The sequence below is a fragment of the Lupinus angustifolius genome, chromosome LG03 (assembly GCF_001865875.1).
Source record: "Lupinus angustifolius cultivar Tanjil chromosome LG03, LupAngTanjil_v1.0, whole genome shotgun sequence".
NCBI classification, from domain to species: Eukaryota; Viridiplantae; Streptophyta; class Magnoliopsida; order Fabales; family Fabaceae; genus Lupinus; species Lupinus angustifolius.
Genome location: NC_032011.1, coordinates 26,077,646 through 26,088,685, shown reverse-complemented (window position 1 = coordinate 26,088,685; position 11,040 = coordinate 26,077,646). Strand labels below are relative to the sequence as shown.

Sequence of the window (11,040 nt, the reverse complement as noted above, 5' to 3'; positions counted from 1 at the left end):
TTGTCTGAAAAAAGATGTATATAACCATGTAATAATTTTTTATACTATCATTATATCATCTACCATTTATTTTTAATTATTTTTTTACTCTAAAATAAAAGTAATATAAATAAATAGTATATGATGCAACTAATTATATACATTATTGAATTATCATAAGTATGATGCTTTAGGAATGGTGCATATGGTGCATAGATATTCCAATCTTATATACTTTACTTCATAGGCAAGGATTTTGAATCTTGAATTATCATTTGGCAGAAAATTTTATCTTTGGGTTAATTTCACAACTATTTTATGAATAGCAAGGGAAAGACAAAAAAACATTATAATTTTCATGATTATGTTAAAGAAAATTATGGTGTATTTTTTTTTATATTACTATCATTTGAACAAAAGACTACTTCTTAAGATATGGTACATGATACTCCCACATAATAAGGGTAGATGTACATGTACAAAATACAATATGAAAATAAAATCTATACATTGACAGTGTAAAGATTTATACACATACATCCCATTATTTATCATTCATTTGAATTATTTTAAAAAAAAAATCAACAATAATTAAGTATAATAATAAATGATACAATGACAGTATATAAAACTCATACACTGTTATACATCTTTTTCACTCTCTCTGTATATATAGAAAGGTTAATATGATTCATTAGAGCAGTTTATGACTTTCCTATAAATTATTTTAGCTTGTTTTAGTAAGTAAAAAAATAAGTTATTGAATAAACACTTGAAATCATTTGGTTCAAGCTAGGAACATCCACATGTATGTGTGGCTAATTCTCCCAGCGATATTTTTTCTATCAACAAGACTTAAACCCGAGACCTTATTTAAAAAGAATCAATCATGTATCACTTAAACTAACATTCGTTAGTTCTGACCAATCACATATATTAACACATAAAATGATACATTTTTGTGGAACAGAAAACATATATTGTTATAACTCTAGTGTGGGACATGTGAAGTGATAAGAAACCAAGGAATGTGAGGTCAAAAATTCACCAAATGACATAAACAAGATAAGAGAAGAATCCACACATCACAATTTTCATTGGATCTCATTTCTCCAACATCAATCTATATTCCAAAGTCTAGTCAATAAGCCAAAGTTCCCTATCCATTCTTTGAGAATTTGCACAACAATGGCATCAACTATAGCAACAATGGCAATGATCAACCCCATGAAGCTTCTTACAACACCATCATCAAAACCCATTTCCCTTCTTTCCATGCACACCATCCCAAAGGGTCTAGCCTCAACAAAACTCCATGCAAAAACCAACATGCAAACAACAACTTCATCAATTTCCATAGCAGGAAGTGCTATTGCTGGTGCAATTTTCTCATCACTTGGAAGCTGTGATGCTGCTTTTGCTACACAACAACTAGCTCAAATAGCAGAAGGTGGTGGTGGTGGTGATAACCGTGGCATAGCACTTTTGTTACCTATAATTCCAGCCATAGCATGGGTTCTGTTCAACATCTTTCAGCCAGCACTTAACCAAATCAACCGCATGAGGAGCATAAAGGGTGTTGTCATTGGTCTTGGTCTTGGTCTTGGTGGCTTGTTGGGTGCATCTGATGCATCAGCTAGTGAAATGGCTGTGATTGCTGATGCTGCTGCTGCTGCAACAGGAAGTGACAATAGGGGTCAGCTTCTGCTGTTTGTGGTTGCACCTGCTATTCTTTGGGTTCTATACAACATTTTGCAGCCTGCTTTGAACCAACTTAACAGGATGAGATCTCAGTAGTAGTGACTTTTTGATTCTTGTTATGAAGTTATATCAAGGGGTTCTTGTGGAGGTGCATGCAATATTTTATTGTATAACTTGGTTGCAACATGTTTCTGATGCTATATATATATATATCAAACTTTCCTTTTTCTTTCTTGGATTTTTCACTACTATTTCAAAGTACATCAATTCACATGAGTTTAGATATACATTACTGCATGTCTGCACAATTTATATGAAGGGGTGTGTTTTTAGAAAGGAAAATCAGCATTTTTCTTCTACTACTTCCTATTTACAATGATTTCTTTTTCACATGTTTTTTTATAATAATCTTCTGAGTAAATTACATTAATATTTTATTAATTGCAGTAAAATTATACAAATCACTCACCCGTTTTTTAAATATACACAAACTATTCCTAATTATATACATACATTAGTCTGACTAACCATGTAAGAGAGATAAATGTGTTTTCTTAAACAAAAAATGGTGATGAATGTAATTAAGTTAAACAAAATATGATATATTGTGAAGATAAATTCAAATAGTATAAAAGTCAATGTTTATTCATTATTTTTGACTTAATTACATTTGTCATCATTTTTTTGTTTAAGAAATTAATTTATATCTCTTAAATGGATGAATGATTTATATAATAATTTGACTAAAATTTATAGGTGTCTTTGTAATTTCCTCTATTTTTTTTCATATCATGTTTATAGCTTTGGAGAAGCATATGTAAATGCACACTTAAGAGTGTATTTTGTTTGGTTTATGTGAGCATGTGACAACAATTTGGGCTGCTACCCCTTTGTGGAGTTTTTCAGTTTAGTTTTCTCAGATTTTAGGACACTGATAAATGGCCAGTTTTATAACCAATGCATTATATTCTTGAATTTAAGTGTTCATGTAAAGAACATTAAACAGAGAGCATGGTGAATATAGGGTACATGCATTTGTCCTACCTTTCCTTAATTTGGTGTACAGAGAAAACAAGACAAAAACATAACTTCATGTTGTGTTCTATTTATTATAAGATGTTCTGAATACCAGGCATGTCTTCCAAATGCTACCTCAATCACACACTCTTCTTCAAATAAGAGAATCAGAAAAGTTGAAGTGAAACTAGTTTGTGCTGTAGGTATAATGTAATCACATAGACACTACCACTGGCTTGAAACATTTGAGGAGAAATTCAAATTATAATGCACCTTGTATATCACTAATGTATCAATATGCCAAAATTGTCATAAACTTGAATAGTGGCTTAATTCACCACATGATAGGTAAACAAAGTTTAAACACCAAACTAGCTTTCTGTTTGGAAAAAGGGAATAAAAACTCATGAAAAAGTAGCAACAAAATTTGTGGAGACACCAGCTCCAGATAGAACAAAAAATAATACCACAATGCTGTGTGATTAGAGTCATTTTTTTTCTGTTGAAACTTGTGATTACTAATCAGCAAGGCTATCTGGAACGAATTCGAGTTGGCTTTCAGTTTGAGATGCTATTATTTTAGCCTTCTTATACCTTCTTGAGCTTCTAAGAACATGATCAATTGCCACTTTTGTGCCTGATATGCTGCCCAAAAGAAAGGGTTCAGAACTTCACATACTGCTATAACACATAAATGATGAAACACAACATAGAGAAGCCGCTAAAACATATAAAAAGGGTGGCTCAGTGCACGAGGCTCCGACTTAGCGGGATTTGAGAATGGTAGATGTACGCAGTCTTACCCCGAAAGCCAGATTCTAAGAACAAAGCAATTTGGTTGTCATCCCCTCAACAAGGACAGATGTGAATGGCTCAATGCATTGAATAAACAGTCCATATGAAAGATTTCATTATCATAATAATAGAGTAACTAAACTTCGAAGTTTTAACATAAATTTATTCAATAAACTGGCCTTTAAATGAAAGAAATATATCTTTAAAGATACCCTTAACATGACTTATTTTATTTTGGCAAATACAAGTGCCAAAGAATTATACTCACAGTAAGTCCAGCTAGGTAATGATAAAGGGCGGTCCAATGCACGATGCTCCGACTCAGTGAGGTCTAGGTAATGATAATACGTGAAGTGAAGAATAATTTTATTGATCAACTACGAGTTCGGGTTAGGATTTAGTTTCAGGATTTTGTTCTTATGCAATGCTTGCCAAAAAGAAAATTCAAGGATGAAAAGTAAAACTGAAAATAGTAGCAGAAAGAGACACATATGAAACCATTTATCACAGAATATAGCCATTCAAACATGCAAACATCATATGAAAAAAGGATAAATAAATGGCAACAACTTTGCCAACTTGTAGCAGCAGAAATACAATTCATTAACTTACCCATCTTTTAAGGCACTTCTTCCACCACGCAACCCTGAAAATTTTGATCCAAAAAGAAAAAGAAATTGGTATCAAATTCTATCAACACCATTTTTTATGAAGAAACAAAATAAATTGCGAAACTAGCCATAAATCTTTGGTAAATCAAGCTTGTCATTCATGCCAACATCATGGTTCAAAAAGATATAATATATGGCATACTTATGACATAGTAGATATTAGTATTACCATAATGTTATGGTCTATGTGAGATAGCAAAACTTTACTAAGTAAGCATTAGATAAGAAAAAACATCTGATTCACCAGAGAGCCCAAACAATTCGACAGAAAATTAGTTTGCACAACTTAATCTTTAGGAAAGTGGTGAGCTACAAGTACACTTGGAATATGCTGAGTGCCTGCCTATAATTTCATGGAATAAGAATGATCATGCACCAACTAGAAAAATCGGAAGGAAAAAAAAAAATATATCCACTGACAGTGTAAGAGTTTTACACCGTCACTGAATCATCCACCATTCATATTTAAGAGTTTTACAAATGAATAATGAATGATGTACTGACTGTGTATAAATCTTCACAATGACAATGCATTGATATTACACTCAAATCTGAATTGCAATAAACCAATAATTTCATCGCTCTCCATGCATCTTCAAACATTGACGAAGTAACACCTTGAGAACAAACAAGCCTTTTCATCTAAACTTCTAAATTTTACAATATTTTCAACCATTACAAATGATCATGTAGATATTTCCACTTTCTAGCCGTTCAACAAAACATGTTAGGACTACATTGATTACAAAAGATCAGATCTCAGAAGATAAAAATTAATTCTTATTAGCACAACGTGAAACACATTCATTTACCAACAACATAGCCAAACAAACAGATTAAAAATTATTTATATGAAATGGATCAACTGATAGAAGGAAAGAAAGAAAAAAGGCACACTCCCCCAATTAAAATAAATTTTGTTACCACTTTGTTGTGAATCCAGGCCAGCATTGCTATCCACGTCTGAAAAATCAGACAGGAGCGAATTATCTGATGGAGTTCTAGTGCTGGCATCGGAATTATCAACCCCACGTTCATCTTCAGAGGTGCCACTACTAACTTCAGTGAAAATTGCTCCTTCTAACAGGCTCTTCTTCTGCTGTGTGCTACTTGGAACTCTAGCAGTGCGCCCAGATGCTCTTCTTGCTTTATTTTGAACCTTTTTCTTGGAAGCTTCTAGCTTCGAGTTTGATATAGGAATGGGTTCTTTCCGTTTCTCCAAATCAGTATTTTCCCCCGAAGCATTGGTATGAGGCTTTCTGTTCTCCCCGATGGAGGACATGGTATGGTTTGATATGCTCTTTGTAATAGAAGTTTCTTTGATGTTTGGTTTATTTGTCTGCCTCTTGTCTACATGTTTATCCACTTGTTCAGAATTATCCAAGGAACCGGCATTATCAGCACTAAGATCATCTTCCTTACCAGTAGATGAAATAACAGTGCCTTTCATTTCATCCTGCTGCTTTTTTTCCCCTTCTGTTTGATTTAAAGGGTTTTCCTCCATCTCAGTATTTCCAGAGATTGGATCACAATTTGTTGCTTTAAAAAATTGTTTGAAAAAATTTTCATTATCAGAAGCATCTACATGATCCGTACCCTCTATAAGTGATGTATCTCTACCTGAATCCTTAGCTTTTAAAATCCCATTTGATTTTCCGATGTTTGCAGACTGACCAACATCACTTTTATGGCAATGATCAATGACAATATTCACATTGTCCTCTGTCAACTCCTTGGACTCAATCACCTGAGCAGTGACCAATGACGATACATTAGAAGGGTGTATGTTAGATCCAATGTCTTCTTTGCATGCATCTGTTCCGATCTCCATGTTGTTAATAGTAGATTTGTTCATACTGAGATCTACCCAAAAAAGAGAGATCAGCAATAAAAAAAACCTTCTACTTATCTAAGAAAAATAGACATATCAAGTTAATATTAACATTATACAAGGTTACCACCTAAATACCGAAGTATTTTTCTAGTTTCATTTATTTCCTAAGTAGTATCACCTTTAGATAATATGCCAACTTCAGATATTTCCTCCTCAATGCCTCCTCCAATGCTGGAAGGATCTGCTTCATAACCTTTCCTGGAGGAAGTAACTACAGGTGTTTGAGGAGGATTCGACGAGTTTTTCTTTCCTTTCTTCCTCCTATCCGGCACACTGGTTTTTGGTGGTTCAGCATCTTTAATATGTTCACCTGTTTGTTCATTACTGCTGTTCTTAATCTTCTGTTGGTCCTCCAAAAGGTGGTCGGGAGCATTTTCTACATTGAAATCACTAACCATAGATGACTTTTCTTTTGACAAACTTTTATCTTCACTTCTATTTTTTCCCTTCCGCTTCTTCTTTGCAGGAGGTCTGGCATCGGAAAAATCTTCAGTTACTTCATTTTTCTTAGATCGAGCATCATCCCTAGATTTGTCATTATTATATTCAAGTTGATCCTTTGACCTTTTACTTTGCTTATGAGCTTCGTCAGGCTCCTGTGCTGCATCCTTCTGAGATGCTGCCTCTATCTCCAACATTTCTGTAGAATCAAGAGTCGAAGATCTCTTCCTTTTCTTATGTTTCTTATTCGCAGCAGGTCCAGCTGTTGAAGCCTCTTTCATTGACTCATCCCCGATTTCAACGTCTTCTTTCTCATCCTGTTTGCTCTCCAATTGTGGTGCTTGAAAAGTGTTCAAACTGGACACATCTTTGGATGGAACACTGAGAGGATTATCAGCAGAAGCAATATTTTCTTTTGAAGTATCATCTTGCACTATGCCTCCTTTTTTCCTTTTACTCCTCCATTTTTCTTTTACACTCGGCATAGGTGTTAGAGGATCCTCTTTATGAACATTATAATCACCCTTAGTAGTGCCTTTACTGGATCGATCTAACTTACTCCGAAGTTCCTTATTTACGCTGTCATGGTTCTCTGTCTCAGGAAATGAACCAAGTAATGGAATTCCAGTGTCATTATTGCTAGAAGATTTAACACCCTTCCCCGATTTTTTGACAACTTTTCCAGTATTTTCTGATTCACGAGGGCTAGCAAACTGACTTTTTTCTTTTTCATCCAGTTTGTTTTCCACTTGTGGCACCTTAAAATTGATGGACCTGGACACCCTTTTGGATGCAACACTGAGAACATTATCAACAGAAGCAATATCTTCTTTTGAAATATCATCCCGCTCTTTGTCATCTTTTTTCCTTTTACTCTTCCGTCGTTTCTTTACACTCGCAACAGATATTGAAGGAACCTCCTCATGAACTTTATAATCATCCTTAGGAGTGCTTTTACTGGTTCGATCCAACTCGCGTTCAATCTGTAAACTTGAAAGTTCATTATTTGCATGTCGATGGTCCTCTGTCTCAGGAATTAAAAGAGGTAAGGGTATTACGGTGTCATTATTGCCAGAGGATTTAACACCTGTCCCTAAATATTCGACAATTTCTTTTCCGGTATGTTCTGAAACAAGTGGGCTAACAAAAGGAACTTCTTTTTCATCCTGTTTGTTCTCCAACTGTAAACTTGAAAATTCATTATTTGCATGTCGATGGTCCTCTGTCTCAGGAATTGAAAGAGGTAAGGGTATTATGGTGTCATTATTGCCAGAGGATTTAACACCTGTCCCCGAATATTCGACAATTTCTTTTCCGGTATGTTCTGAAACAAGTGGGCTAACAAAAGGAACTTCTTTCTCATCCTGTTTGTTCTCCAACGGTGGCAGTGGGGAATAGTTGAAACCGGATATTGTCTCAGGTGAAACATCCACCAAAGCAGACGCATCAACACTAAGAAACCAGTCCTTGCTCACACCATTGAAGGCACTCTTGACTAACACGGAATCCGATAGGTGATAAAAGCACCCTTTGCGCTTTACCTAACCAAAACAAAAAATTGTCCTGTCAGCAAAATAATACGATTAAGGGAATTGAATCCTCGTGTTATATTTTTGTCACACGGTCATGCAGAAAATAGAGATAGACACAATAAATTTATCAGTGATCTCAGTCAAGATTTGGAAAATTTCTTTCATAGCTTCATGTCTATCTCCTTCGTATGATCACACGACAGAAAAAATGCAGACATAACCTAATCCGTTTCGGTTAACAATACAATAAAATGGGTTAAACAACATTGAAAACAACATGATAAAGTAATACAAGTATACCTTCACAGCATGAATCTCTATGTGCCCAATTTTTGGAAAGCATAACGGATGCTCCACAAGAATTCTCTCTACATAACAAATAAGCAAAATTCCATTATTCTCATTTCTCAATATAACAATAGCAATAACAAAACAACACATAATCATGAATTTAACCAATAACCCATTCATTACAAATTCACATCAAGTACTGATAAAAATTATATCTTTATATTAGAAATAGAGTTATATTCATAAAATCAAAAATGGGGTTTAGTATTTTTGAAAAAAAATGAAAAGTGGAAATACTTTTGAGGAGAGAGACAGTGTCGGAGAGAGAAACGAGGAGAGCGAGGTGAGTATGAATGTTTGTGTCGATGAAGACAACGTTGGTGTTGTTGCAATCTGCTTTAGAATCCAATGATTCAATCATCGTTTGAATTCAATAGTGAAGGAGGCATGTACCTCATTCGCTTCTTCAGGGTTTTGAGGTTTTACAACACAAACCCTTATTCTCAACAATTGAAAAATCAAGAATAAATTACAAGGTTTTAGCAAAATTATACAAACAATTAAAAAGATCAAATAAGATTCATCCTCCAAATTAATTTTTATTTATTTTATAGATTTTGTTGTATTACCAATATTTTATAATCTCATAGGCAATGAGATAATGAACTAAGGTCTTTCAGAATGTGTGATGTTCTCTTAACAAGTATTCAGATCATTATATAATGAAGTTTTATACTACTAAATCAATATATTATTGATATTTATTTTATAGATTCATATCAAAGCTTTTATATTGTAAATATATATTAAGCATCAACTATTAGCATATAAATAATATGTGAATAATGTTTTTAAACTCACTCTACCTTGAGGTTTATCATTGAGTTAATAATTATAATGGTCGATTCAGTTTATATTTAAAATTGTAAAAAAATAATAATATTAGTTAAATTATTTAATAACTTTATGTTTTAATTTTAAAAATATTTTCATATATAATTAAATAAGAAAGTTTCACCATCACAAATAGGGATGACAATAAATAGGAAATTATTTGGCATATAGTAAATTAATAAATAATAGAACATACACACATCAAATCACAATAATATAAAGCTAGATGCAAGTTCTCTTTTTTACATTTTATAATTGTAGAAGTTCCACTTTTTGAACAAAGTTAGTTTACCAAGTAAAGGAAAAAGGAGATGGAAGATGATTTCACCAAGAACATTCATGAATAATATATGTTTCAGGCGGGTTCCGGTCAAATTAGGTCGATGAAGTCAGAAATGGTAGTATTGTTTTCAACCGCATTGAGTTTGGGTTCGGGTTCTACTTGAAATTTCAAGTTTGGGGTTGGATAAACACAAACTCAAGCTCAATCCACCGTGTTGTCATTCCTAAATACAAGATATGTTAATGATATTCGGCCAATGCACATGTATCACACATACATCTATTTCAATGCTCTTGTGTCACACCTACATATACTCCGATGAGCATGTATTACACACCTTACATTTAATCAATTCAAATGTGTTACACATGCATTGAAGTTTGACAATGCACTCTACTAGATATGCACCAAAGTCAGTCAACTACCTTTTTCACTTCTGCATATATTCTAATACACCTTTGTTACACTTGCATCTTTACCAATATCAAGTGTCATACACTATGCTAGTGCATGTGTTATTGTGGATTCACCAAGAATAACTTACCCTTCTCCATGACGCCATAGAAAAACACCATTAAGATATAAAATTTCTCATCTAAGATAAGATCGTCCTCTAGGATAGCGAGAAAGACATTATCAATGGTCTTATGCTCCATCTAGTTCCTTATATCCATTCAGTCCTTAATCTAATACATGATTTTTTGGGTTCTAGATCCAACACGATCGTGGTCTCCACTACAGTCACACCATGTATCTTTCTCCTTCAACTCATATGGTATTATCATGTACTAAGTTTGACAAACTTTGTCCAACGAGCATGTCTCTTACTCTCCTTTGCAGTTACATGTTCCATTGAACTCAAATTCTTGTAACATTTTATTTTCCACCAAATAATACATAGTTTTCTTCCAATTGAAAGAAAGCAAGCTTTAACTTTGGTGATTATTCTTTAAAGCAACAACATGTCTCCTTAGTTCCAATTTCTCTAAGGAAGCATACTCCAAATGTGAAGCCTTGGTTCTTGCATCAGGAAGATATAAATCACCACAATAATGATTAGGACAAAACAAGGCCATACCTACAAAACATGGGTACTTTATATTGTAATAAAGAAAATTGAATAAAAAATATTGGAAGATAAATATTATATGCTATTTGGTTACATACCATGAGAGAATTGGAGAGTTATAATCATGAGTGGGAAGATAAGTTTAAGGAGAGTCATTGAGGAACTTGTGCAATTCATATAATGAGTCTAACCAAGCAGAATTGGTTTAAAATATTTGTAAAAAACAATTAGTAAAATAAACTTTATATTATTCTATGAGTTTAATAAATATATAATATCAATGTAAAGTTTTTTACATAGGCAATATATCATCTACTATTCATGTGTATTACTTTTATTCAAGTCTTAATAATGGATACAATGTAAATGATTAACCGACAATATAAAAAACTCTAACACAATTCGTTGATAGATATTAAACTCTTATTTTATTTACCATATTAAAATTCAATTTATATTATTTAATAAATAAT

The 11,040-nt window shown here is 33.2% G+C and overlaps 2 protein-coding genes across 3 annotated transcripts; one reads left to right on the top strand and one right to left on the bottom strand.

Annotated features, from left to right (window-relative positions):
* On the top strand, positions 1,063-2,011 carry LOC109344152 (photosystem II core complex proteins psbY, chloroplastic-like). The gene has a single exon (XM_019582791.1). The coding sequence runs from the start codon at positions 1,168-1,170 to the stop codon at positions 1,774-1,776; it is 609 nt and encodes a 202-aa protein (XP_019438336.1). The 5' UTR covers positions 1,063-1,167; the 3' UTR covers positions 1,777-2,011.
* On the bottom strand, positions 3,095-8,811 carry LOC109344150. 2 transcript variants are annotated; one of them, XM_019582789.1, is made up of 7 exons: positions 8,619-8,811; positions 8,331-8,398; positions 7,820-8,039; positions 6,176-7,621; positions 5,088-6,026; positions 4,105-4,138; positions 3,095-3,342 (listed from the first exon to the last, which is right to left on the bottom strand). In XM_019582789.1, the coding sequence occupies exons 1-7, from the start codon at positions 8,740-8,742 to the stop codon at positions 3,216-3,218; spliced, it is 2,958 nt and encodes a 985-aa protein (XP_019438334.1). In that variant the 5' UTR covers positions 8,743-8,811; the 3' UTR covers positions 3,095-3,215. The 2 variants fall into 2 exon arrangements, with proteins under 2 accessions (XP_019438334.1, XP_019438333.1); XM_019582788.1 differs by having other exon boundaries at positions 6,176-7,510; positions 7,709-8,039; positions 8,619-8,810.

What these genes read in the sequence shown, in the direction of transcription:
- LOC109344152 (XM_019582791.1), top strand. Translation starts at nt 1,168, where the DNA reads ATGGCATCAACTATAGCAACAATGGCAATGATCAACCCCATGAAGCTT.
- LOC109344150 (XM_019582789.1), bottom strand. Translation starts at nt 8,742, where the DNA reads ATGATTGAATCATTGGATTCTAAAGCAGATTGCAACAACACCAACGTT. An exon ending in AGTTGGCATATTATCTAAAG is followed by an intron (nt 6,027 to 6,175) that starts GTGATACTACTT and finishes TTTTTTGGGTAG; the next exon opens with ATCTCAGTATGAACAAATCT. An exon ending in AGAAGTGCCTTAAAAGATGG is followed by an intron (nt 3,343 to 4,104) that starts GTAAGTTAATGA and finishes TCTTTTGGGCAG; the next exon opens with CATATCAGGCACAAAAGTGG.